The following is a 26,424-nucleotide window of genomic DNA, read 5'->3' as shown; positions in this document are numbered from 1 at the left end:
CACAAAAAGCGAGAGCGAACTCTCTCACATGTCATTATATAAGGGAGAAGCAGCGCAGTGACGGAGTCGGGAGTGAGTGAGTGGGAAAGACAGCTAATTGGTGTGGAAAACTGGGAAAAATGAATGTGATGTGCGGTGAAATAGTTATACAGACCCACTTGTATCTGGGATACTTAAGGCCGAATCGGTGGGCTGCTGGCGGAACAGTCGGTCGCGCGCCACAATGTAAGTGCAACAGCCACCATGCAGTCACTCCACGGATACCCAGGGGAAGTCACAGTCTCAGTCTCAGTCGCACTCCAATAAAAGCCCAAAAAAAAACAAGAGTTGAATGAATTTGCGTATTAATGAGCAAAAAGAGCAGCCGAAAGCCCATTCGCACGCATGCCAATGACTTAATTTTTTCGTATAGAGCCACTTGCTACCCGGCTACCGAGCCACTGGCCACCGGACGGCTTCCCTTACGCCCACCTGCGATGGCACATCGGGTAATCATTCATAAGTCGTGGAGAGGAAGGGAGAGAGCGAGGGAGAGAAAGGCGGCAACACCAGCACCCAACAACAACAGCAATGATGTCGACGATGTTGAAGAAGAGTGAAAGGGGATCTCACGTAATGCTGTTGCATCTCCTTTTGCCCTCTTCCCCAACCATCCACCACATCGTATCGATGGGTCTGGTCACGGCCCCCCGGATTGCGCAACATCTAATTGTGTTGCAGGAAGCTGAAGAGATGTGTCTCCTAAATAGTTCCGCTGTGGATCCGGTGGGTGCTCCTGGTTGCCCCACACTACCACACTTGCCTCCAGCCCCCACCCAGTTGGCCAATCGGTGGTCAGGTGGCCAGGTGGCATGTACATCTGCATGTATAATATGACGTTTAATTAGCAATATTTGTCAGAGTGCTATAACAAACTGCATAGGCAGGTCCCATTTCAGCTGGCGGTGTCTTCACCGCAAATCCCCGAACTGAGCCTAGCTGCAGCTTACGTACACTGCACGAAATTCGAGAAGGAAAGGAGAACAGTGCCTGAAAATTCCAAGGAACACTTCATCATTCTTTTCCTGCTGATTTCATCTCAGCAAACTCCCCTTCTTTGCCTCCTTGGGTGAATCCAACTATGTACATTTCCATTGCATAGATTTTCCGCTGTGCAGCAATGAGGAAATCAAATGCAGCGGGTGCAGCTGCCTGGGTGCTGGCAATCGCATGTAGCATGTAGCATGCAGCAGGAGTGGGTAGCAGCAGCCACATTTTGGGGAACTTTTGCGACGAGTCTACGCAAATTGGAATGCGAGACCTCTGACTGTGTGAATAAGATGGCTGGCTTAGCTTCGCTTTTGGCCAGAAATTGCGTAATGGCCAAGTGAGCCACTGAGCCGGTTTAGTCTCAGATCCAGTATATTGCTGGCTGGCTGTCTGGCTGGCTAGCATCTGTATTTGTATCTGTAGCTGGGTAGCTTTATAGCTCGGTAGCTCTGTGTTCAAAGGACGTCTGAGCCATAATCAATGTGCCGTCTCGGGGGGCTCAGCATCTTCTTGTTTAATGGCCATTGCAACATACAGAAACACACACAGACACACACACACATGAAGGGAGGGAGGTCGATCGCTTCGTTTTGTTGTTGCCATTAATAACCGTTAATACCATTACCTTACCCGCACCCCTACCTGTGGTCAGTGTTCAACATGTTGTTAAGTCAAAAGTCTTGTCGACCTTGGCGAAGATACTCGTACTCGTACTCGTAGCAGTGAAGTGCCTCTCGCAAGACCATCTCTCCCTTGCAGACTTCGAATTGGCGTTTAACACTTGGCGCCATTCGCCTTTTGGCGAGGGCCACCTGCTGCTTAATCCGCTGATGCCGCCACGGCTGCTGCCAAATGAACCCAAGCCAAATGGACACGCACTTTCAACTCCACTTGCTCGTCCAATTAATCTGGCGTTGCATTTAAGCTGACTAAACGCACCCACCGCCTCCAATTGGCTGTCTGCGCAATGATGCAACGATGCAATGAAATCAATTTACTCCCATTGGAGCCCCCTGCCGATCGGAGCTGCAATTAGCCATCGGTTCATTTACCATGTATGTGGGTCAACACCACATCGCATCGCTGTTGGAGCCGTGGCAACAATGACATTAACGTCAGCACTTGAGACAAGGCGGCGAGAGTGCGAGCGCACCTGCCCGATGCTGCTGCTCTCGACCACGTAACGAATTGGGGCAGTGCCAAGTGCCGACCGAGGAAAGCCACCAGCAATTGCGCCTGTAATCTGTCGAATAAGATGACGACGATGACGCTGCAGACATTGCCTCGCCGTTACGGCGGACACATTTGGATTAGGCCTGATCCGAGCCCAGAGAGCGAGTGAGAGCCTGATTGAAGGTTAACCAGGCAATGAGAGTGTTGTCTTATGGCTTATTGTTTGCGAGATAAGTGCCAGATATTTCTAGCTCCCAACTTGCAACAGCATTGCAACAGAGTCGCCACTCAATGGGGCGGCGTATTTGCCATAAACTTAGCTACCCTCAGTGGTGTCTGGGAAATGCATTTGAATGTCAAGGAATGCCATAAAAATTAATTTAAAAGCTATGGAGCTAATCCGCATATTAACTTCACATTTTAATCCCACCCAACCTTTCTCTTAAAGCAATCCACTAATGATTTCCCCCCCAAGGCATTTTCCAGGCAATTTAACACGTTTCCTGTCCTATCCATGAATGGCTAACTGAAGCTGAAACCTGTCTGCCAGATCGAAGTCATATCAGAGCCGCAGCAGCAGCAGCAGCATAATATAAGGCACGGCACTATATAACCTACATATATAAACGTTCAGATCAATAAAAAGATGCCGTAAATTATGCAACTGGGTTAACAGGGACGACAACGGCGGCGAAAGGTGTTTCCAGTGCCTGCAGACACAGAGTTCCTCCATCCATCCATCCATCCATCCTCCAACATCTTCGACTGGTGGCCAAAAACTAAAACTCGATTTGCCAGTACACAGTTCGCAGTCAGTCGCCGAATCCGCTGGGCACGTTTCAGGAATTTCAATTTCATTTAGCCAAACAAAAAGCAAAAGTCCAACCAGCCAGCCAGCCAGCCAGCCAGACGACAACGACACAACAGTTGGAGCTGGGAGTTGTAGAGCCTGTTGCACATTCTTCATTATACGTATTGGTGGTTTTTTGTTTTTGTTTTTACCTAATTTCAAGTTTTGGTTTTTATAAATTGGTTTAACATGTCGTTGTGTCTTCGGTGGCTTTCCTTTTGCAGTGCCTGCATTGAAGGCCGTTCGCCTGGCAACTGCCATTTCAAGCGTCTGCCTCTGGCTCCTCCTTCGGCTGTGATGTAACTTCTGGTCTGGGGCGATTCGTTTGCGGTACCTTGTGGATACTATCGGATTCGATTTGTGCATATTATTTACGAGCCATTCGGATCGTCTCAAAGGGTCAGCCTCAGCCGAGAGTCCGTTTCTCGAGTGTTAATTGCAGTTCAAAGCAGTTGCCAACTGTTTGGGTCTTGGCGCATTTATTAAAACCTAATGTCCAAAACTATTTAGGTGTTCATAAAACGCAGGCCTTATTACCATGCTAAAAAGTACATTTGGCCCCCCGGTAGCCACTGAAGCGTAGACGGCGGCGCCGTTTTACGTCTTCATGCTACGTCGTCCCGTTCGCGGAGGTCGCTTGCCATTTGAGCAGTTAGGGTCGTCGTCGTCGTCCCGTCCCGTCCATAAATGCCTTTTGTTGTTGTACTTACTCGCATGTTAGCTTGGCCAAGTGCGGTGTCTTTCTTTCTTATTTCGATCATTTTGCAACTGAACTGTGCTAATTGTTCGTCACTCAAATTCGGCAAGCAGAGTCGGACATGGCTAATCGTGCCATATAAAATGCGGGCACGTAGCTCCACTTAGCTCCGGGTACGGGGCACGGGGCAGCATTAGACAAACGCCCACAGCAGTTGACCTTATCGATGGAGCAGAAGTAGGTGAACCACTATGCACAGTGCGAAATGATCGATTTGTCTTTGGGGATGCCAAGATTTACCCTATTTGCGGATATTAAATATGTTGATGGATGTTGTTTAATGGAAATAATACTATTATGAAGTGGAATGAAATGAAATGGCAGGGAGAGTTTGTCTACGATTTGTGACTTTACATTTATTTCCTCTTTCCCTGGAGATCTCCCTGTTCCATTTACTTGTATTCTAATTAAATGCACAAGCAAGCGTTCAATTATTTATGGCATTAATTTTGCAACTGTTCTTTGTGGTACTTTTTCTCTCTGTGTATCATTTCATGACACTGTTCGAGTACTCGTACAAATAAATCATCGCTGCCAACAACATAATTATTGTCCCATTCTAGCTGTGGACCATCATCCATTCCAAAGCAGCGAAGAGCCGGACTTTGACTGCGACTGCAAAGCCAACGCTTATACTTGTACATACTTGAGTCCAAGAGCAGACCAAATACGCTGCCATTGTTTTTTGGATGGTGCTGCTACCTCCGACCTGGGGCTGAAGCTGCGGCCGAGGCTCTCCGCATTACCTTGGGAAAATCCGCGCAGTCATCGACGGAGGGGTCCAAGACCAAATCCGAATTCGAATTCATCAGCTGGAGAGCACCGAGCAGAGCTGAGCAGAGCCGAGCTTGGGAGCAGGCAGCGCCGCTTTACTCTCACTCTCTTGCGGTTTTCGCTTTTGCTTTCGATGGTATGCGATGGAAGTTGCGTGCATTTTGCACAGAAGAGCGGGCAGAGAGAGAGAGAGAGCTTTGCTTTGGTTACAGTTTTTGTTTTGTTTTGTCAAATTGTTGTTGTAGCTTCTGCCGCTGTCGCTGTTGCTGTCGACGCTGACGCTGGAGTTGGAGTCTCAGAGACCGAGACCGAGACCCATTCAAAATATAAATAGATGTGCATGTAGGGAAATGCGAATATTGTTCATAGAAGACCTCATCGGAGGCACACATCAGCTCCCTTTTGTTTTGACGCGCTGTTGGTGGTACAGGGATACCAAGCATGAGATCCCTCAGTTTGTTGGTTAGTGTTTTTGCCAGTACCAGTGCCAGTGCCCGCCCCCAAAAAGCCAATCCGATCCCCATGTGAATCCTTGATGAAAGAAAGAAATCACTGAATAAGAACTGCATGAAATAATACAACAATTGAAGTGAAAATAATTGTGCAAAAAATACCAAAGAAAAAACTTTTAAAAAAGATGTGAAAAATATCATGAATAATACAGTGAACTCTGCGTATAAGAAACATCAAGTAACTGTACCAACCCTTTGCCTTCCCCCAGCTACTCGGCGCCAGCTGCGCGCTTGTCATAAGCTTTGCCTTCGCCCATCCCCCCGAGGGCGTGTGGAAGAAGAAGCTCACCTGGAAGGAGGACTGGGTTCAGGTGTGGAAGACCCACAAGAAGGAGGCATGGGAAACCAAATGGAAGAAGGTTTCCGTGCCCATTTGGAAGGAAGTTAAGGTAGGGCTCAAGGACACACAACCCACAGATCGCAGATGGTAATCACAAAAAAAAATGATCCGTAAAAAGGTACCCGTCTGGAAGGAGGAGAAGGTGCCCGACTGGAAGATCGTGAAGAAGCCGAAGCTGGAGGAGAGGGAAGTCCCCGCCTGGAAGGAGGTCAAGGTGGCCGATTGGAAGAAGATTACGAAGCCAATTTGGGTGCCCACCAAGGTGGCCGTGTGGAAGGAGATCCAAGTTCCGGTCTGGAAGGAGGTGCAGGTGCCATTTTGGAAGGAGATCCAAGTGCCCGTGTGGAAAGAAGTACAGGTGGCAGACTGGAAGCAAATGTTCGAGCCTCAATGGGTAAGTTCAGCTGGCCCGGACCTGGACTGAGAGAAGAGCTGAGAATAAACCTGAACTCTGTTCAGGTGAAAATGGGAATTCCCGGTGAAAAGTTCCTGGGCAAGGATCACGAGGGCTGGGAGTACACCAGCCACGATCTGTGGCGCAAGAAGCTCGTCTGGAAGCCCGTGTGGAAGAAGGTTTGGCGCACCGAGAAGAAGCAGGAGTGGCGCACCGAGAAGAAGGAGGAGTGGCGCACCGAAAAGAAGCAGGAATGGAAAACCGAGAAGGTCCAGGAGTGGAAACAGGACAAGAAGCTGGAGTGGAAAGATGAATGGATTCAGGTTGGTCCCCCCACCCTTCCATCTCCCATTCCCAGTCAGTTCAGTGTTCAGTGGTATTTTTCTTTGCGCAGGTGTGGAAGACAGTGAAGAAACAGATCTGGATCAAGGAGAAGCGCGAGACTTGGATCGAGGAGAAGGTACAGATCTGGCGCACCGAGAAGCGTCAGGTCTGGGCAACTGAGAAGCGTCAGGCGTGGAAGGACGAATGGCAGTCGGTGAATGTGCCCGTCGTCAAGGAGGTGAAAGTGCAGGAGTGGAAAAAGGTGTGGAAGCCCGTCTGGGAAAAGGTCTGGGTGCCAGCCCCCCATCACGGTCACGGATGGGACTGAAACAACCTGCGGGATGGGTCGCTAGCTATGCGACAGCACTGATATCTGATAACTGATCCATATCGCCCTTCTTCACACTTTGTTCATCCATCCATCCATGCATCCCCCCTTCCACAGAACACCAGTGTGTACAAGCGAAATTGTTGAAATTGTTAAATAGATTTAAACTCGTAAGGCATTCCCCTACACTCCACCTGCTCACCTGCTCACCTGCTCCATCTTCATCTTCATCATGTTGTATAAAACATTTCATTATTTCCATTTTCAATATTCTGTCTTCCATTCTCGCTCTCTCTCTCTCTCTCTCTTTCTCTCGCTGTATTTCTTCCTCAAGTGTACAAATTAGTCATGCGCGCGATTTTGTCTTTAAGTTATACAAAATAAAATCAAAATTCAATAAAACAACGAAACAAAATAATGTATACGAATTTGATATTTCTCTACTAGTGTGTGTGAAATCTGGAAACTATCCACAAAAAGATTGCCTTGTAAATATGTACTTAAACATAATTATAATTCACTTTAAGCCCACACAAGAAATCATTTCATGTTATAACTGAAACAAAAACTGAAAATTATTAAAACGAAAAAAAAAACAACATAAAAATTAAATGCTTTTAATTACGGTTTAGCGTAAATTACGAACTTAACGCATCCCCGGACACATTTCAGACCTGGGGCTCGCTCTCAGATAGTGATGGCTACTCATAGACGATTGTACTTTCATTGGCCAGCCGGGGGATGATGCAATTTTCGTGGTTTCGGGGCTTTTTCGTTGCCCATTACACGACGAAGATGCAACTCATAAAATGAAGTTTCAACTGCAGCCCAAGATATGCGGAAGTTAGATAAGAGCCGAAAAAAAACAGTTAAGGCAGTCATCGTCATAGCGGGGATCGGGGTTCAATTCAGATGGAATTGGCAAAAAAGGTCTCGACTGAAGATGAGAGAGGCCATGAGCCAAAGTCAACAACTGCAACACGTTGTGGCATCGTGATGATGATGTAAATGATGCTGGGACTGCCAATGATGGTGATGATGATGATGGCTCTTGGCATTTGCCGCTTGCTAGATGCCAAATAAATCTCAAGGAAGCATCTCCCCAGCAGATAAGCAGCAACAATACCGTTTCCACTTCCTGTTAACCAAGTTGAAGTTGAATGCAGCTGCCTCGTGTCTGCCTGGCTGCCTGACTGCCAGCCAGACAGCCTGTGGTGCTTGTGCTGCTTTTGGTGCTGGTATCTAACAGCCTTACAATTCCAAGTCAGTCGGTCGCGTCGCCTGTTTGGTTGCAACATGTTGCTTTAATTGACTTGCCACCCGCCTGCCTACCTGTACCTGTCCCTGTCTCTGTCTCTGTCCCTGTACCCGTCCATGCCTTGCACTGTGTCTGTGTGCCAGCAGCAAAACCCACATAAGGTTAGCCGAGGAAGCCAACTGTTGCACTGGTTGCAGCAGTTGCAATTCGAGCCCCAAATGCGGTGCTGGGGCTGATTAGGTAACCGCCGCCGCCAAAAGTTCGAGTTCAAGCAAAAATTCCATTGGGAAACTTGAGGCGGTAGTTGCCGCACTTTCTGCTGCCGCTGCCCCCACGTTATCTTAATGATGTTGCCGAATCTTTTGCTTGGCAAATCTGCAATTGATGTGGCAGACAAATGAGAGTTTGGGGGGCGTGACTGAAAGGGAAATCGCTCTAGCGGGCGAAAGATGAGCAAAGATTAGCTTTGGAAATAGACGGTAATAAGTTCATTGGTGGATAACCTTGTTGAGGCTCAATGGAAGGGATTTTCTTAATGGAGGGAGCTTCTCTCTCGAGCTGAACAATTAGCCGCTAATTCAGCCAAGGTCTATGTCAAACTTCTCTAGATATTGTCTATAACAATGGAAATCCCATTGATTTCCATGACATTTTCAACGTGTTGCAATCCCATAGCTCTGACATCTTTTGTTTTCCCTTTTGACACAGCATTTTGTCACGTTTTCAATTTGTTATTAATACGATTGTTTGGAGCAGATTCCGAGTCCGCTCTTCGTTTGATTGCAATTGCTCGACATGGCGTATGCGCAATATGGATGCTCGACTGAGGCCCAAATTGCATTCCGTTTTTATATAACCAGCAGGCAAGTGTCATGCGAAACTGAGATTTACCCACAACAGCAATAGCAACAGCAACAACGAACACTTAACGCATTTGAGTGAAGCACATAATTGTTGTTGTTTTAATTATTGAAGCAGCAGCAGCAGCAACATCAACATCAACATCTGCGGCATTGCACAAGCCACAAAAACCAAAACAAAACGTAGCAAGCCACACAAAACGAGCGAAAGAAATTGAAAAAATGTAATAAAAATAAATTTGGTTGAACAAAACAAAAAACTACACAACAAACAAAACGAGCAAAACCGAGCGACAGAAATATTTTATTGTAATAAATCTTTTGTTTCCACCCGATACATCTAATTTTAGCCATCAGCAAGATAGGAAGACACTCATCGTGAGCTGGAGCTTTTGATACCCCTGCTACAGTACTACAGTAGACACATAGATTATGATATTCGGTATGGTGATCCCATCCTGGGCATTCCGACTACCAAGAAAGATTGTTGTCAGTTGCACTGAAACAGACAGACCGAAAAACTAGTGCACTCTGCATGGGTATCGAAATTGGCCAACAAAATATTTCTTTTATAAAAAAAAATAAAAATACATCCAATAGCAGCTCAGGTTCAAGTTACAAACCGCAGCCACAGCAGTCGCATATCAGAGTAGCATACCGAGGAGCAGAGCACGTGACGCCTTTGCCGCTGCTGCTGCCGTCGCGTTGTTTGCCAAGCGTGAAACTGCAGCACTCGGGTGGATAGGATGACGTATGGGGGTTATTGCTCGCCTCGGAGTGCTCTGCACCACCAGGTGCTGTTGACTCCAGCGTGCGGCATATGTGGGTCGAACGAAAGCGAATTTGGAGAACTGGAGCACAGCCTCACCAGGGCGCACCCTGCCTGGCAGGCTGTGACAACAGCATGTTGCCCAAGTGTGGCAAGGTCGTCCGTCAACTGTGGCTGATTAAAAAGAAGCTGTGGAATTGCAGAGGAGAAGGAAATTAGCGGCCGGCCGTAAAGAGAATGAGAAATGAAGTAACTAACAAAGCAACTAACCAGCAAGAGCCATGACGCTGCTGAAATGACACACGAAATGTTGCAAACGAGACGTTGCCCCTCAAGTACGGGCGGGCACTTCACTTGCATCCATTCGAGCCGTTAAAGATGATTAAAGCGCGGCACAGAGATTGCGTTGTCAACGCGCTGCTCTCGTATCTTTGTATCTGGGATCTATATAAACGATATGTTAGGGCTCTGGTCCGCTGACCAATACGGTCCAACACAAAAGACTCAGACAACGAACTCGTTTGTCGGAAATAAAAAAAAACGCCTCACAGCCGCAACTTTATTTTATTCAATTTTTGTAGAGTGTCAAACATTTTGATGGCTGCATAAGCATTTTATGTTTTATTTTATTTTATTGTACTATTTTTTAAAATTAAATTGTTATCTTTTTTTAACGGCTGGTATGTTTTAATTATTTAGTTTATTTAGTTCATATTCTGAACTAATTATGTAATTTTATACCCCCATCTTAAAGAGATATGTTAACTGCAGGTGTCCACCTACACTTACTCTCATCTCTTTATCTCAATTCCTTTATTTTATTTGACCAATTTTATTCTATACCATAGTCCAATTTATTATATTTTTCTATTCTATTTTATTTTTTTTGTTGGAATAGATTTTAATTCATTTACATTTTTAGCTATTTAATTACTAACCTTAGATTCACTGAGCCTATGTAAATTTTGGCACAATTACCGCTGTGGCCTACTTAATGCAACTGCTGCCACGCCTCTTCATAGCAAAATTTTGGCCACGCTCCATCTCCAGCACAGCACCAGCTTCCGGCTCCACTCTGGCTCCAGCAGGCTTCATTCATTAATATGCAAACGATTTGATTGTCAAGCATTGCTTTTATTATTTTTTGTTCTCTCTTTTGTTTTATTTTCTCTCTATATTTCCCTTCTCTATAGCTGACTCTTTCTCTGGCGGCAGCCAGCAGTAGCAGATTTATTGCAACGCTTTAAGAAAATTGCAGTTTACGACTTCCTCCGGAGTTCTGCGGCCGATACGCTAAATGATCAATATTTGATGGGAGTACGAGTGCGGTACGGGTATTTGTCATGTTTCCATCGCCAGTAGCCAGCTCGTCGTTTAGCATCTAAGCGTTTGACTAACTCTTTCACCCTCTCATCCGTACTCTTCACCAGCCCCCTTACGGCCCATTTGCATGTTGTAATTTCTGTTATGCAGCAGCAGCATTGAAGACAATGCACAATTGTCGGCTTGGATACTGGATGGGGCGGCGCGGCTCGTCGATTGCGGGGCGTCAAACGCAATTGTTTGCGAATATTTTTTTTCCATTTTTTTTTGTTTAACTACCGACCACATCCACACTTACATATATACATGTATACCCTTTACCCGTGCAGCCACACAGTTTGAATTGGAAGGCGTTTACTGTGAGGCGTCGCAGAAAAATGTTCATAGCCATATGGATTTATATTTAATGCTGCTCATTTGAGAGTGAATTTTGCAATAATTAATTGTATTATGCAAGGCGCCTGGCCACTAAGAGAGTGCAAATGGTAAATTACTTTTGATTGATTGGGCAACTGGCGTATGCAAACGATGATTATGGCCAGAATTGGGTAATATCTGAAGCGTGATGGCAGCTTGGAGATGTCGGTATCAGTGGGCTACTTGCATTGTTCAGTGCCACAACTAACAGAATAATGTTGTTTTAGTTAAATATTGATTACAGCAAAGATTAAGTCGATATGCCAGTCAGATCCGCCAGGATCTAACCTTATTTATACATCCCACTGAATGGTCGAATTCCACCAGACTTCAGTCCAGCATTAAGATATAAAAACGTAAATCAGACAGTTTGAACGAGAGCAATATATATACATATGTAGGTGTGCATGCCTAATCATTGTTTCCTGCACAAGAATGATTTTTGAAGTAGCATTTTTGATTAAAAAAAAATTATTTTATCCGATAAATATATACCTTTTTGTATAAGACTTAATGGCGTAGTTGTTTTGTATTAACCAAAAAATATTAAAGAATTATATCCGCGTCACGAATAATTGATATATAATTATAATTGATAAGTGATCGGACATGGTGCCAAATGGCATTATCTACCTGAACATGAACCTGAACACATGCCAACTCAGCCTGAAAGTATGCATAGGTATAGTACGTATGTGTAATGTATATTATCTGCAGCATGTAGAATGCATGTAAGAAATCAAATGAAAAAGCAGCAATTCACAGGCCCAAGGGCCTGTTGTCTTCTGTCTCCTGACATATCTAAAGCGTGTCCCCTACCGTGTCCTTTTTCACTTCTTTATACTACTTTTGTTGCAGCAGGAATAAAAGAATATCTGTTTGGTTTTATCCAACATAAATTGGCATTATTTATTTTGAATTGGTTTCTGTTTGATTCGAATGACACTGAAACTGGAAACTGACAAATTTCTGTGCATGCAAGTGTGATCGACAACTTATGGGGCTACCACCTACCTACCTACCGTACAACCCATTTCGCAGATCATTTGGGTTTTTTGTTCCGGTATGGATGTGCCCTGGCATGTCTCTTTTGTTGTCAATTCAATACATTCGATATTTAATATAGTTAATATTTGTATGCGCTTGTAATTGTAATTAGTAATACACATATTTGTATGTAGTATAATGCCGTACTTAATGATTACGAATGTTTCCACTTGGGGGGTATTGATTCTTCTCTTAATTTCGTATAATATTTTTTCTGCTAAGAAGGAGCGAGTGATTAGTATAAATGCGTTTTAAACTGCTTGTCCCATTTGGATATACAAATACTTCTTGAATGTACTTCAAATGACTTTTCTTCTTTTGCTTAGGTCCTTGTGGATGTTGAGTCTGATGTGCGTTGAAGTTGAATGTCGGTTATGTTTGGTGTGGGGGTGTGTGAAAGTGAGTGTTTGACTTTTTCATTTACTCGTTGGTTGTTTTTTTTTTGCGATGGAAGTTAAATTTTGATTAATGCATTTTATGTAAAGTTAAGTAGAAAATTAGTTATATATGTGTATGTATGTGTATTTTTAATTAAAAAAAGCGTTCTTTTACAAATGGATACTGCGGAATATCTCTGGTATTCCCACTGCCAATGAAGCAACACAAAAAGCGATCGATTTGATTCGATAATGCATGCATGATACGAGTATAGTAAGAGAAATGGCTTTGGCTGATGCTTTCATGATCGTTAATATATGTTTGTATGTATGAAATGTTATTTGTACTTAGCCTATGTTTTTATAATCTCAAACCGCTTTGTTGAATTAATTCGTTTTTAATGCGCAAAAGTGTAATTCTTAGATATTTTTTTTTGATTTTGATTTGCCGAAAAGTTTCAAATTATTTTGTGAGTATGTACTTAAAATCTGGTTTCGTTTCGTTACAATTTTTGAAATCCAACGTTCTATGACCATCGATTATTGCTTGCTATTTAATTACTCGTAAATTTGTAGGTGATTTGATTCCTTATAATTTTTGTTGTTTTGTTGTAACCGATTAAATGCTTTTCTTTTCCACTAAGCACTACTTAATATTTGTAGTTCGTTTACCATGAAAATTTGTAGTCCATTCAGATAGGTTTCCTCATAATACACAAGCAAGTTTTCTTTTCTTTTCTCTTGCTTTGGTTTTGTTTACTCACAACGCTACATTTATATATGTATGCATATATGTAATTGCATTTGTATATATCTATATAAAATTGGTATAGTAGTCTGGTTAAGAGTGTATGTATATAGAGTGTGGTTAGCTAGAGTGGGAACTGAAAGTGAATGAAATGAAATGAAGTGAAGTGAACTTAAGAGTAGAATTTAATTTTCCTATAAAAGTTTCCGTCGTTTCCCCGTTTGCGATTTGGGTAAATGCAATTCGTGATGTGCATAGAGTCTGGGTATATCAAAATCCATTCCGGATCTAATGGCAGTGCCCTGCTGAACAATCTTGGAGTCACCTCGAAAATGCTTCGCTATTTCCACTGGGTTCTGTTCAGCACTTTTGTGTTGGCTATTCTAGTACTTGGATTCATTCGGTTTTGGTTTCGTTTTCGTTTTGAATTTAGCATTTAGGTCTTTGCACTCAGTCTTTGTAGTGTTGAGGAGTTGCAGGGCGGAAAACCAAACAATAAATAAAACAATACAAATTAAAATTTAAAATAAAATCATATATTTAAAAACTTACAAGCTAGCAAACTTAAAGTAGAGCGAATGAAAATGAAATTGACATGGCCAGACATAAACAATTTCAAGTTCTCTTAAAGCTTCAAATGCGTATAATCGATGTGCAAAACTGTATATCATATCGTTCTTGGTCTAAATAAAACGTGAGAGAGTGCATAAGTGGGTCATGTGGGTCTGTGGTTATGTGTGGGCGTCCTGGGGATCTTGTATTATACAATTCAAAATGTTGTGGCTGCATTTTGTGCATTGAACAGTTTTCGTTTTGTTCTTTTGGAAGCGCATTTTAAAATCAGAATAAAACTATGTTAAAATAACACATGTCCACACTTGTCTGTATGTGTGTGTGTGTGTATAAATAATAATTCAAAGAAAACGAATACACGAATACAATTACTTACTGACACATTTCTACAAATTAACAATCATCACATGTCAACGCAAAACGCAAAAAAAAAACAAAATCTGCAAATGTGCGCTGTTCATAGAAATTACCAAACGTATAGGAGAAATTATACAATCCCGTATATGACTAAGTATATATGTATGTATATATCAATTAGGTGAGTTAATATTATGACTCTGACTTAGGCTAGGCAAAGGTCGAGTTGTCTGCTCTTGGCATAGATGGCAGAGGAGTTTACGTTTACACAAAACAAAAGTCCGAAATGCACCTCCTCGTTACACACAAGAATCGCATCGCCCTTAGTGGGTTTTCGCTGATATTTTGGTAGGTCTCGCTTAAAACTAAAATACAATATTAAAAATTAGTTCCAAATATTCAGATACGAAAATGTAAGTATGTTTTTTTTCTCGTTTCATTATTTTTGTTTCCTCAATCCTTTTTTTTTCGTATAATTGGTAGTACTTTTTCCTTTACGGCACACACTTAGAGTAGTTATTTATATATGATGTATATCTTTATGTATGTTTGGTTTACGGCATAGACACTATAAATATGCTTTTGAAGTTTACTTTCTTTACGTTATAAATACTTGAAATACGAGTAGTTGAATAATTTTATGCGTGTATATGCGGTATATAATTCACTTTCTTTACGATTCTTTCTCATTGTGTAATGATGATGTGGTGTGTGTGTGTACTGACTGTGTGTTCTGTTTTGTCCGAAGGTCATTCAACTCCCACGCACTTCATGCACCTAAAACCACTAAGCTACAATGCCACGCCCATCGCTGCTGGCTGGAGTCGCTTACAAATTACACTGCCATAGTATCGTAGGCTGTGAATCCTGCGCCATTTGCTTGTTGTTGGAGTTGGAGTTGTTTTGGGCCGGCTTCGTTTCTATATATGTAGCGTCAGCAGGGGAGGGGATCGAAAAGAAATGTGTGATTAGTCAGTTCAACTTGATGGAAATTTACATTAATTATTAATAACTATGTTTAGGCTGCAACCAAAGCATTGCAATAATACGAGATGGGATCCTTGGTGATAACTTTTCGTTAGGACTTTGGGAAAAACCCCAACTGGATCCCATTTCGTCGTGGTGGCTGTGTCTTTATGTTCTGTTCGTGGTTTATCATACGAGTATGTAGTTTACGTTTACTTCTTGTGTTTGGCAAGCTGAGGCCAAGCGCAAAGCTGCAAGAAACTGTTAAGACTTATGGGCATATACGAGTATGTACGGGTATTTGGGATAGTATATCGTGATAGACAGATACGAGTACGAGAGTATGGCTTACAGCCTGCTTAGTCTAGGCGGTATCGTATGGAGTAGTTTTATCAAAACGTTTTCAAAACATTCAACTGTGATTTGCCTTCATAATCAACCAGAAAATTAAATCAAAATCCAACTCAGAACGAAATTAACTTAAAGACCAAACCAAACCAATTAAAATTAGAAAACAAACAAGAACAGGAAAATAAAGTTGGTTATACGAGAGTTAATAGATTGGATGTGCAGACTCTCTGTTATATTATAGGTATGTATGTACAAGGATGGACATGCATGGCGTTCGTGGTTAGTCACATTTAGTTTAGAGCTTAGAGTTTAGTTAGGAGAACTTACAACTGTCGACGACTAGTGTCAGCGATCATAATCATTCACAATCAAGTTAGTAGGTAAACGAACAAAAGGGGAAATTAGTGGATTGAGATTAGTTAGCTGCACCAGAACTACAATTAACAACTTGTGTGCATCTGTGATTGAGTGTGTGTGCTCGCGAGATCTCTGGATCTCTGGTCGCATTGGTCTTACCTTTCAATCAGTTTACGCATCTCTTCGGTGGTGCGCTGATCTTTCGGTTGGGGCGATCGCTTCACAGCTGCGATTTCCACATTTTATGTATTCAAAATATTTGCAAGAGAAATATGTGTTTTTTTTTTTTTTTTGCCCGAACCGATAAAGTAGGATATTATATATTTGGGAAATAGAAAGAAAAACATAAAATGAAAATAAAACATAGGGTATCGGCTTAAGTCTAAGCACGTGTTCGATGTCCCATCGAAAATGAATAATTCGTGCAGGGCTGGACTGGAGTAGGGTAGTTTGAAATGAGTGTTGTTCCCACTAGAGACGTACCTCTATGAGGTCATCGCATGCAGATTTCTAGTCACAATGGATTCGATTTATCCCCCAAAGTCCCCCATAGTTAGATACAAAAACATAAAAACATTTAAGTGTGAAATGTGAAATGTGTGCGCCATGAAGTGAAATGAAATGTTAAATGTGCAATTTGATTGAATCTTATAAACGAATATCAGAAATATCAATAAAAAATGATAACCATAAACCAAGTAACAAAATCTGAAATTTAAAATTTAGGACAATCACAACACTGATGTTCCTTTTGTAAAATTGTTTAGCAAAACACAGCATGAATATTTGTGGAGTGGAGTGAATGAGCGGAACGGAACAACCAAATAAAACTCACTGATTGATGGGGAAATGAGGGGGCACTGGGTCTATTCTATTGTATCTTGAGTGAGGGGGGTCGTGAGGAGTCGAAGTATGAGGGTGATTGGTTATCGAATGATTGATGGATAATCACACTATCTAACTCAACTTCGGCTTGCATCACTCACCCTCATTGGAGTCTTCTGATTAATATATGTATGTATGTATTTTATACACGAAATTTCGAAAAAAATAGAATTGAAAGAGATGGCGAATTGGTTGTGTTAAAATTAGACGAATTTTTTGTAAATTTACCACAGCGAATATGAGATTATATGTATATAAAATGTAACAACAACATGGGTCTCGTCTGAGCTGCTCTTTGTGTCGGAAACTTACCGCCATAGTTGCCACGTGGTCCATGATCGCGATCGCACTCAGCCTCTGAGATCTCGTTGCTCTCCTTGGAGTCGTTGAATGAGGAGTTGCTCATGTCATGGTTGCGTGGTGGCGGCGGTGGTGGCTCGGGTGAACCATTTCCAGGATTGCGAGCAGAGCCTGTCGATCATAAACAAAGGATCAGTAGACATTCCGAATGCGTGGTGCGATTCTCTGGTGCGTCACTTACCAACGCTGCGACGTCCCATGGATCCACGAGAGCCATAATGATCGTAGGGCTGTCCATAGGGGCCGCCATATTGGGAGCCATACTGATCCTCCTCGGGGGCACAGTTGGCTGGATCATCGTATTCGGGTCCGGGTCCAGAGTACAGGCTACCGCCCTGAGAGTTGACGCGAGTGTAGCGGCGCTGCGAAAGGGGAAAATCAAGTAATGCCATTCACACAAGACCCGCTTACTCACATATTGATCCTCCTCGGCACAGTTGGCTGGATCGTCGTATTCAGGTGCTGGGGTGTAGATCGACGACTGTCCGCCCTGGCTGTTCTTGCGTTGGTAGCGATTGGCCCGTGGCATCGACTGAGATCCCGATCGTGAGTGCACATGTCCTGGGTGTCCGGGTGGAAGCATGGTGCCGGCATGGCCGGGCACGGGGCCAGTGTGTCCGTTCTGGTGCGGGAAGGTCTGGAAGTTCATGGCCTTGGTGGGGTCCATTTCCTCGCGGAATCCAAGCAGATGGAAGGTGGCATAGGGGCAGATTTCATCTTCCATGCCTTGCGGGAAGAGAATTCAATTAGCCGGGTGTTCGCTTCAACTGCTTGCGACAGCAGTGGTGGTGTGTCTGAGTGATGTCTGTTTAGTGTTTTTAGTATGCTTGAATGAATCCTGTTCCCCCAAAACTCCCCCACCAAGTGGTTACTTACTACTTTGTTAGCTCGATGCGACCAGGCGTTAGACTACAACTGGTTAGTGGTGGTAAATCAACTAAAGGAGGGTCAGTGGCCGGGTGATTGGGTGTGGGTTAGTTGGGAAACTTGGGGATGTGAGTACGGAAATAAAAACCGCAGAGGGAGGCAGCTGCTCCTCTCCACTCCTCCTACCTGGATGCCTGTAATGGCACTCAGCATTGCCGTGGGCATGACCATACTGATTGCCGTGCAGGGGCACTGGCGGGGCCTTCAGCTCCTCGTACAGGTTCGGGCGACGCGGATCCCACGTGGAGTGGTTCGAGCGCAAGCCACCACCGCGGCCTATGGTTTCGCGATCATTTCGTTTTATGGGATCATGGGGTGGTTGTATGATTCGGGTGTGATGGATTCGTTTTTCGTGTGATATTTTTCAAATTTCCAATTTCGTACAACATCAAAGATAAGTCAACGGAAATCAAAATGGAATCGAAGCAACCGAAGGGTGCGGAAGGGTGGGGAGCGTGGGAGGCAAAAGGATTAAAATGATAAGTTCAATTGCAATTAAAAATGTATGGGCTGCTTCCGCAATATTCGATTCAATATTGCGGATGCATCCCCAACAGAAAAAAAAGCTTAACTTAAAATGTATTTACTCGTATCTAAATTTACAACAACATTTAGGAATGGTTTTATTCTTTCGTTCATTTCATGCTGGGAATCTGGGAACAGGACCAGGATTCAGGTTGGACCAAACTCAAGAGGAAGCGCTTCAAAAAAGCAACATTAAGAATTTTTCAGTCTCGATAAAAGCTTAGCTCGAGTGTCGAGTGTGGGCAGATAGGCGTGTTAACGCCTATCTCTCTGTCTGTGTGTGTGTGTGTGTGCAATAGCAACGCAAAATACTTTTTAATTTTCGTTTTGTTTTTTTTGTTTTGTTTTTTTTTTTTGGTTTGCAAAGTAAATGGAAGAAAGAACTAAGCCACAGGCCATGCCCGGGGATTTCTGCTCAGTGGCAATGAAATCTACCCGGACGTGGGCTCGAGGCATTAATAAATGTTGCATTGGAAATTTAGATGCTTACTTATGACTGTACCTCGCTTAATCCGGTCGCAGGTGTTGTAATTGGAGCCGGGCACGGGTGGCAGCTTCCGGTTGGGTGGCGCAATGTAGCCGAGCTCGTCGCGCAGGTCCGGGCGGCGCTTGTCGAGGGTGGCGCCGGGTCCCATTGTCTGATTGTAAACTACATCGTCTAGAATTAATATATGATATCGCCAACTCAATATTGAAACACTGAAGATGCTTTTCCGTCATTGCATTTGCGGCTCGAATGCAATCAACTCGCATACTTTACTTCTGTTTTCGATTTCGACTTGTGTTCCGTCACTCGTTATTGGATTTTGACAATTATTTTTATATATTTTTTTTTATATTTTGTGGTTTGGTTTTGTTTTTGGTTTTTTGGTGCGGCATTTCAACACACTAAATGTGCTAATTAGTAGCTCAAAAATACAAGTTACAATTGCGAAAAAGATTCCAAAAGATGTTACGTGAAGTGTTTTTTGGTTTTTTGGTTTTCGTTTTTTTCAGTCTCAAAATATACCAACTGGTGAACTGGTCAACGATTAACATTTAACAATTACGATTAACAATGGAATGGAATGAGCGGTGAACTTAATTTTGTATTTACTCGACTTTACATTTAGCATTGATCCAATGAACGATCTCGATTGCGATTTCAAAAAGCATCTTAGTTTGGTTTCAACGAACGGGGGGTAAAAGTGCGGAAAATATTTAACTGAAAAACGGTTACGATAGATTTGATTTGTCTTGTTTTGTGGATGATATGTACGAGTATATTGCTATGTATATAGTTGATAGATAGATAGTTGTGTGGGAGAAGTCGTTTCGAATGTAAAAGTTGCTTAGGTCATAAGCAAAACGTATATACAACAATAAGGCTAGCATAGGTATCTCTTTTATTTGGATTAAACTAATATTGGATATAGGAAAGAGCCAACAGCTAAACCTCATAAATTAATTTCCAGTTGTAGGTTGCTGTTGGTCCTTTTCAAGTAAATCTGTACATTTTGAATCATCGCAAACTATATTTAAATGTTAATTTTCCAATTGGCTTCAATGACGATGGAAAATTAATGATAGACATTGAAACATTAAAATTGAATATATATTATATGTACATATATAGATCTGGGTATATATTCAGTATTTAGTATTTGGTATATTCTGTTGGTATATTTTTGTAGTGCAATCTTTTGGTTTATTTCTGTGAGTGTAGCTTGTATGAATGCATCTACGGACCTACGTAAGTGTGGATCATAATATCGTGCAAATTGTGTAGAAATAGACACAGACATTCCATAAGTTATTTAATTCAAAGGTTTACCATGGAGTGACGGCCATCGTCTTATTGGCTAGCTGGTATTAGCCAACACACAAAAAAAAAACAGAAATAAAATATCGAGCTAAACTAAAAATATATAAAATGCAAATCGATAGATTATGGTGGATAACAACACATTGCGCCCCTGAAACAGCCCAAGAACAGGCGGTAACCTACAATAGACATCCTTCTGGCCGCCGCGCAGATCGTCCGCTCGTCGTCGGGACAGGGCCACGCACACCACACAAATGCCGACCGCAACCACCACTACGGTGGCTATCAGCGGCACCATAAAGTTGAGGTCCAGCCACTCAGGCATCCAGGCGGGCAGGCGGATGCGGGTGTGGACATTGCCATGGCCCAGGCCATCGTCCAGTGGGGCCATGGTGCCTTTCAAGTGTCAATTGATCGATATACAAACCAGTTGAGATACGCATTCGCATTTGAATGGAATGGAATGTCATGCAGACCAGCGACAATAAATCATGCAAATATTTCAAGGCAAAAGCGCAAGTGTTTTTGGTCGTGTGTTGTGGGTGTAGATTTAATGGTGTGTGTGTGTGTTTCAGAGAGATAGAGAAAGAGAAACCGAAAAGAGAAAACGAAATTCTTAATTAGTTGGATATACTTATAGATACCTTTGTGGTGATTGCCCTTGCTACGCAGTATACAAATAACAATTATCGCTATTATTATGACGAGCAGAGCCGCCACGACGGGCACAACTAAATTGAGGTTCGATAGGATAATGCGGATCGTGTCCTCGGCGCTTAATTCGGGTAAATCGCGCGAGGGTGCGATAGTGCCTGCAACAACAATAACAACAACAACAACCAAAGAGTGTTTTTGGACAGGTCAGTGGGTGGCATGGATATACACATAAGGAAAGAGACGGGGAGAGACAGAGGGAGAGAGAGAGACAGAGAGAGACGACAGAGTTGGAGAGAGTGACAAAGACAGTTACATACATATATGTACGAGTATATGTAGTTATGTACTCGTACACTCGTACGAGCAATGCCATTCTTCTGTGGCCCTTCGCCTGCCTCTTCTTCATCCTGTGGCACATATTGCACATTGACTTTTGTACCCAGACACACATACATAATGCATATACAAATACAGACACAGCTATCGTTGATGAAAGAATCGAATACAGGAATCGATAGCAAGTCGATATCGATATGTTTCAGATAGAGAGAGTGAGTGAGAGAGAGAGATAGAGAGTGAAATGTGATTAAATTAATTGGTTTTTTGGTTTGTTTGTTTTTTTTTTCGTTGGTTATTTTACAATGCGCAGAACTTGAGTAACTTTCGATCTGAAAACTATAGTTTAATTGAACTATTGAATAAGTTTAAATTGTAATTGTAACGATAAATTGTATAAAAAACACTTTATTTTAAATACGATTAAATGCAATTTGTTTTTTTTTTTTTTTAACCGCTTAAAGCTAATTGTAATTAATGATGTTGTACGTACGAGTATGTATGTATGGTAAAAATGCTAACTGGACCAAAACGCATTGAACAACATTCGAGGCAACAATAACGAGAGAGTTATTATGTTCTTCTTGAAATAAACCAACTAACTTAGGCGGAACAACTCAACTATAACTTGACATAACTGAAATGAATCGTAAGGAATCGTAATGAATCACAAAAACCCAAAACAAAATGTATCCATGTAACTGTAATGAATGTATAAGATAGATATGCATAAGGAAATCAACTCTCGGGCTCGGCTCTCCTGTCGGATCGGGTCTGAATGGACTGCACACTGAACTCTCTGATATAGTTTGGATGACAAATCTTTGGTTGTTGTGTATAATATATTTTTGTTTGTTTTTTTTTTTATTGTGGTAGTGGCTCTGCTCGATTCCCAGTTTTGAGTTTGATTTTAGTTTCATTCTTTTTTCCTGTGTTTCACATATTTTGTTTTTTAAATGAGCATTTTGCTAATTTTAAAATCAAATAAAAATCGAAAATAAAATGCTAAAATTATAGCTTTATCTGTTAGTGGGTGGAATGAATGGAATCTGTGACCAGTTGTGGATGAGAATTTCAAGGAAAAGAAATATTCTTGAAGATGGAATTTCAAAAATAGAAGATTCTCCGGCCTGAGCACCCTGCTATATAATGGAGCTTGAAGAAGATTTTTTTGTTATTTTTTTTGTTAGCTGGGAAGATTGGAGTTTGTACAATCAGTGAACTGGGTGGGGGGAATGGATCGCGGGGTACGACAACATTTATTGTACACATCTATACATACATATATGTACGATGTATATCAGGCAGTAAGCGCTGCAACTATCGCAGACTAGTTCCTTTTCTGAAGTGTGTGTAGTATTTGTACAGAATCTCTTTCACAAACTGGGCACAGAAATGCAGTAAAAAAAATAGGATAATCAATTAAAACAATAAAAAACATAGATATATTCATACGGTGATCTCTAGAACTACAAATGGATCTATTGAAATAATAACAAATAAAAACTTTGCTGGATGGTGAGTTGGGTAACTATTCAGTTATATACATACATATGAAATATGCATCTCTTCGCTATGGATAAAAACAAATGGAAAGAAACAAATTGCATTTACGTAAGGAAAATTATTAGTTTTTTACACTAATTATTTGGGTGGAGCTGCGTTCAGAGTTCTGGCATTTCGCAACGAAATAATAAACATTACAAAATATAAACAAATTGAAGGAACTATTTTCACAAGCTTGGTGCTCACAAACAGAAAATCAAAATTAATTTACTGTGCAATTTGTTCACATTGAAACTTAAATGAAAAATTTGCCCATAATTTTTTTTTTTTTAAGGTTTTTTTTAGGTATAAGGCAAAATCAGGAAACTCAGGAAATATATTATGTGTGTGTGTGTGTACAACATTTTATGGCTGGGGTGCTTGTTCTCATCTTGTTATTTGTATATGGACAGTGCTGTTGGGGACCCGGATCCGCATGCCTCTCCACGCGGCAGACCGCCCGCCCAGGCTCTGGCAAGGGGCTGCCGCAAGGAGTGGCATTTTTTGGACCATGGCCCCCCCACTGTCTACGTAGAGTACTCTATGTACAAAAGCAATGCGGGAATCGTTTTGGAATTGGGATACGAATTGGAAAACAGATCATAAATACCTCCGGTCACGGTCAGAGTGGCAAAGTCGTATTCGGCGACGGTGAATCCGGCCGAGTTGTGGGCAGTGATGCGAAGATTGTACCAGGTGGCAGGCTCCAGATCGAGCACCACATAGTTGTTGTCGGGCTTCACGTTGTTCGAGATCTGGTTCCATTCGATTTGATCGCTGTGGAGATGCAGGCGGCAAAGGTTAGCAAATGTTTGGGAGATGTATCAGGGGGATTGATTGTACCGTTTCTTGCTCTCAACCACGAAGTGGGACATGGGGCAGCCGCCATCTTTCCAGGCCTTGAAGTGCAGCGAAACGGAGTTGGATGAGACCTCAATGAAGCGTGGCTTCTCTGGCAGCTTGGGCTTCTGGCCCTTGGTGCGGGTGTTCAGAATGTCGGAAGCCTCGCCGGCGCCAATGCTGAACACAGGAGGAGGAGATCATTAGATTGGAAGTGCAGGAAATGGGTATGGTTATGGATGCCACTCACTTGTTGAATCCTGTGGCATAGACCTGGTAGCGGGATCCGCAGAGCAGACTCTCAATGTTGTGCTTCTGCGAGTCCACAGACACCTCAGCAGTTTCCCATTCGCCGAATTCTGAAATAACAGATTTATCCAGATTTACATCATTAAATGGGAAAAGGTACACCCACCTGGCTTGTAGTGCAGTGTGTAGCCATGCAGCGGAGCTGTGTCTCCCTCATGGGGCTTCAGCTTGACTGTCAGGGCATCGGTGGTGGTGGCCGAGAGGGTGACATGGGGCGACTGGGGTGGGGCCAGAACAATCAGTTTGTGGGTGATCGAGTCCTTGGCAATGGAGTTTTCGGCATGACACGAGTAGTCTCCGGCATCCTGGCGGTTCACCGACTTAATCAGCAGCGAGCCGTCGGGCAGGAGGCGCATCCGATCGTTGGCACTGAAGTCGACGCCCTTGATCTTCCAGGTAATCTCGGGCTGTGGTGCTCCGACGGCCAGGCACGGCATTTTGGCATCTTCCTTGAAGGTGGCAGTGAACGTGTCATCGAAGGAGGCAATCTTGGCGGGCACCTGGTCGCTGGGCATGGCCACAATGCTCTTCGACTGCTGCCCCTCGCCGATGGTGGTGCTGGCTGTGACCCAGAACTCGTACGGTTTGTTCTTCTCCAGTTCGCTGGCCTCGAAGCTCATTTGGTAGTGGGGCACCTTCTGGGTCTTTGTCTCTGTCTCGGCGCCCTCAGCCTTCGAGTAGACGGTGTACTGGGTGATGATGCCGTTGGGCTGCGCCGGTTGACGCCACGACACGAGAATGGCAGCATTGCCCATGACCAGAGCTTTCACATCGGTGGGTGCTTCGGGAACTGCAGCAGGCAAATAATAGAATTAGAAAATGGCAGAGTTATCCCCTAGATTACTCACCATCTGGTTCGGTCTGGCAGTGAATGGGAGTGCTGCGCACGCCATCGCCTCCGGCAGTGGTGGCCAGCACTTGCATCGTGTAATTGGTGTACTTCTTCAGGCCATGCAGCACGGTGTCGGAGGAGGCGGTCTTCTTGTAGTGTCGCTTGGTCTCGTCTGTGAATTGGAGTTGGGCTATAATTGGAGGCACATTCCCCTGGCGAACTGATTCTGATTGCCACTTACCATACCACTCATCGCTGGGGGCATACACAACCTTGTAGGTCTTGATCACACCGTTGGCCGACTCCAGTGGGGGACTCACCCAGCTGACGCGTATGGTCTGGGAGGTGAGGGTGGTGCAGGACGTATCGCTGGGCGGCTGGCTGGGTGTGCCTTCGGCGGTGAACTGCTTTCTCCTCTTCGCTCAAAGGTCCTGCTCCGATCTTGTTGAATGCCTGAATGACCACCGAGTACTGGGTGTAGACGCGCAGATTCTGCAGCTCCAGGTTGTGCTCCTTGCCCTCCTCGGTAATGAAGTTGATCGTCTCGAACACATACGAGGAGTTGGTGTTGGATAGCTTGTAGCCGACATAGTAGCCCAGGATCTCGCCGTTCCATTCGGTGCGTGTTGGGGGCTTCCAGGTGACGCGCATTGTGGTCTGGTTCACGGGCTCCACTTTGATGTTCTGCGGCTTGCCGGACGGCGCCTCCTCGGCGGTGATGATGGTTACGGCTTCCGATGACTGCGAGGTGCCAATCACGTTCTCGGCCACAATGCGAATGTTGTAGGTGGTGGCGGGGCTGAGTTTCTGCACCTGGGCTTCGGTGGTGTGGCCGGGTACCATGACGCGATCGATCTCGCTCCAGGAGGCGCGGGAGCGCTTAAACTCGATAATGTAGCGATTGAGCGGAGAGTTGCCGTCGTAGGGCTGGGCCCAGCTCAGCTGCACGGATCTGCCGGACTTGTCGAGCACCTTCAGGGCGTAGGGCATCTCGGGCACCTCCTGGACAATCATATTGATGCTGGCATCGTCGGAGCCAAAGGCATTGGTGGCCACACAGGTGAACAGAGCAGAGTCGGAGCGTTCGGTGCGCTTGATAGAGAGGCTGGACATGACGCCGGTGGAGAGGATCTCCTCACGGATCGTATACCGGTTGTCGTTCTTGGGGTCTAGTCGCATGTTGTTCATGTTCCACAAAATACCAATCGGCTTCTCGCCCTTGGCCTCGCACTGCAGCACCGCGGGTTCGCCTCGTCGGGCGGTCTGGTTGCGCAGCTTCTCCGTGAACTCTGGCGGGGCCTGGACGCTGATCATGATCACGGCGGAGAGTCCCGAGCCGATGCCGTTGATGGCCTCGCACAGATAGTAGCCCTCGTTGGTCTTCTGGATGTTGTCCACGTGCAGGGTTCCCTCCTCCACGCGAATGTTGTCGCTCTTCTTCAGATCTTTGTACTCGCCGGGTGTGTCGCCTGAAAGAAAGATTCATCCCATCAGATTGCTGCTGCTGCTGCCAGGGTTTG

The 26,424-nt window shown here is 43.7% G+C and overlaps 2 protein-coding genes across 2 annotated transcripts in view; one reads left to right on the top strand and one right to left on the bottom strand.

Annotated features, from left to right (window-relative positions):
• Positions 1-4,956: 4,956 nt before the first annotated feature.
• Positions 4,957-7,022, top strand: LOC111078551 (golgin subfamily A member 6-like protein 1). Its single transcript, XM_022373283.2, has 5 exons — positions 4,957-5,045; positions 5,305-5,484; positions 5,554-5,829; positions 5,895-6,152; positions 6,224-7,022. The coding sequence occupies exons 1-5, from the start codon at positions 5,025-5,027 to the stop codon at positions 6,479-6,481; spliced, it is 993 nt and encodes a 330-aa protein (XP_022228975.2). The 5' UTR covers positions 4,957-5,024; the 3' UTR covers positions 6,482-7,022.
• A 6,772-nt stretch (positions 7,023-13,794) lies between these two features.
• The window catches only part of LOC111078554 (Down syndrome cell adhesion molecule-like protein Dscam2), a 61,799-nt gene continuing 49,169 nt past the window's right edge, over positions 13,795-26,424 (bottom strand). Inside the window, 15 exon segments of the mRNA XM_041593171.1 lie at positions 13,795-15,130; positions 16,044-16,110; positions 17,082-17,240; positions 17,311-17,491; positions 17,545-17,855; positions 18,183-18,332; positions 19,084-19,239; positions 20,569-20,781; positions 23,534-23,700; positions 23,767-23,943; positions 24,014-24,122; positions 24,179-24,862; positions 24,921-25,076; positions 25,146-25,314; positions 25,316-26,373. Of these exon segments, the coding sequence (XP_041449105.1) occupies positions 15,046-15,130; positions 16,044-16,110; positions 17,082-17,240; positions 17,311-17,491; positions 17,545-17,855; positions 18,183-18,332; positions 19,084-19,239; positions 20,569-20,781; positions 23,534-23,700; positions 23,767-23,943; positions 24,014-24,122; positions 24,179-24,862; positions 24,921-25,076; positions 25,146-25,314; positions 25,316-26,373 (3,842 nt within the window). The 3' untranslated portion in view covers positions 13,795-15,045.

Source organism: Drosophila obscura, unplaced genomic scaffold (genome assembly GCF_018151105.1).
Source record: "Drosophila obscura isolate BZ-5 IFL unplaced genomic scaffold, ASM1815110v1 contig_186, whole genome shotgun sequence".
Taxonomy (NCBI): domain Eukaryota; kingdom Metazoa; phylum Arthropoda; class Insecta; order Diptera; family Drosophilidae; genus Drosophila; species Drosophila obscura.
This window is presented reverse-complemented; position numbering and strand designations above follow the sequence as displayed.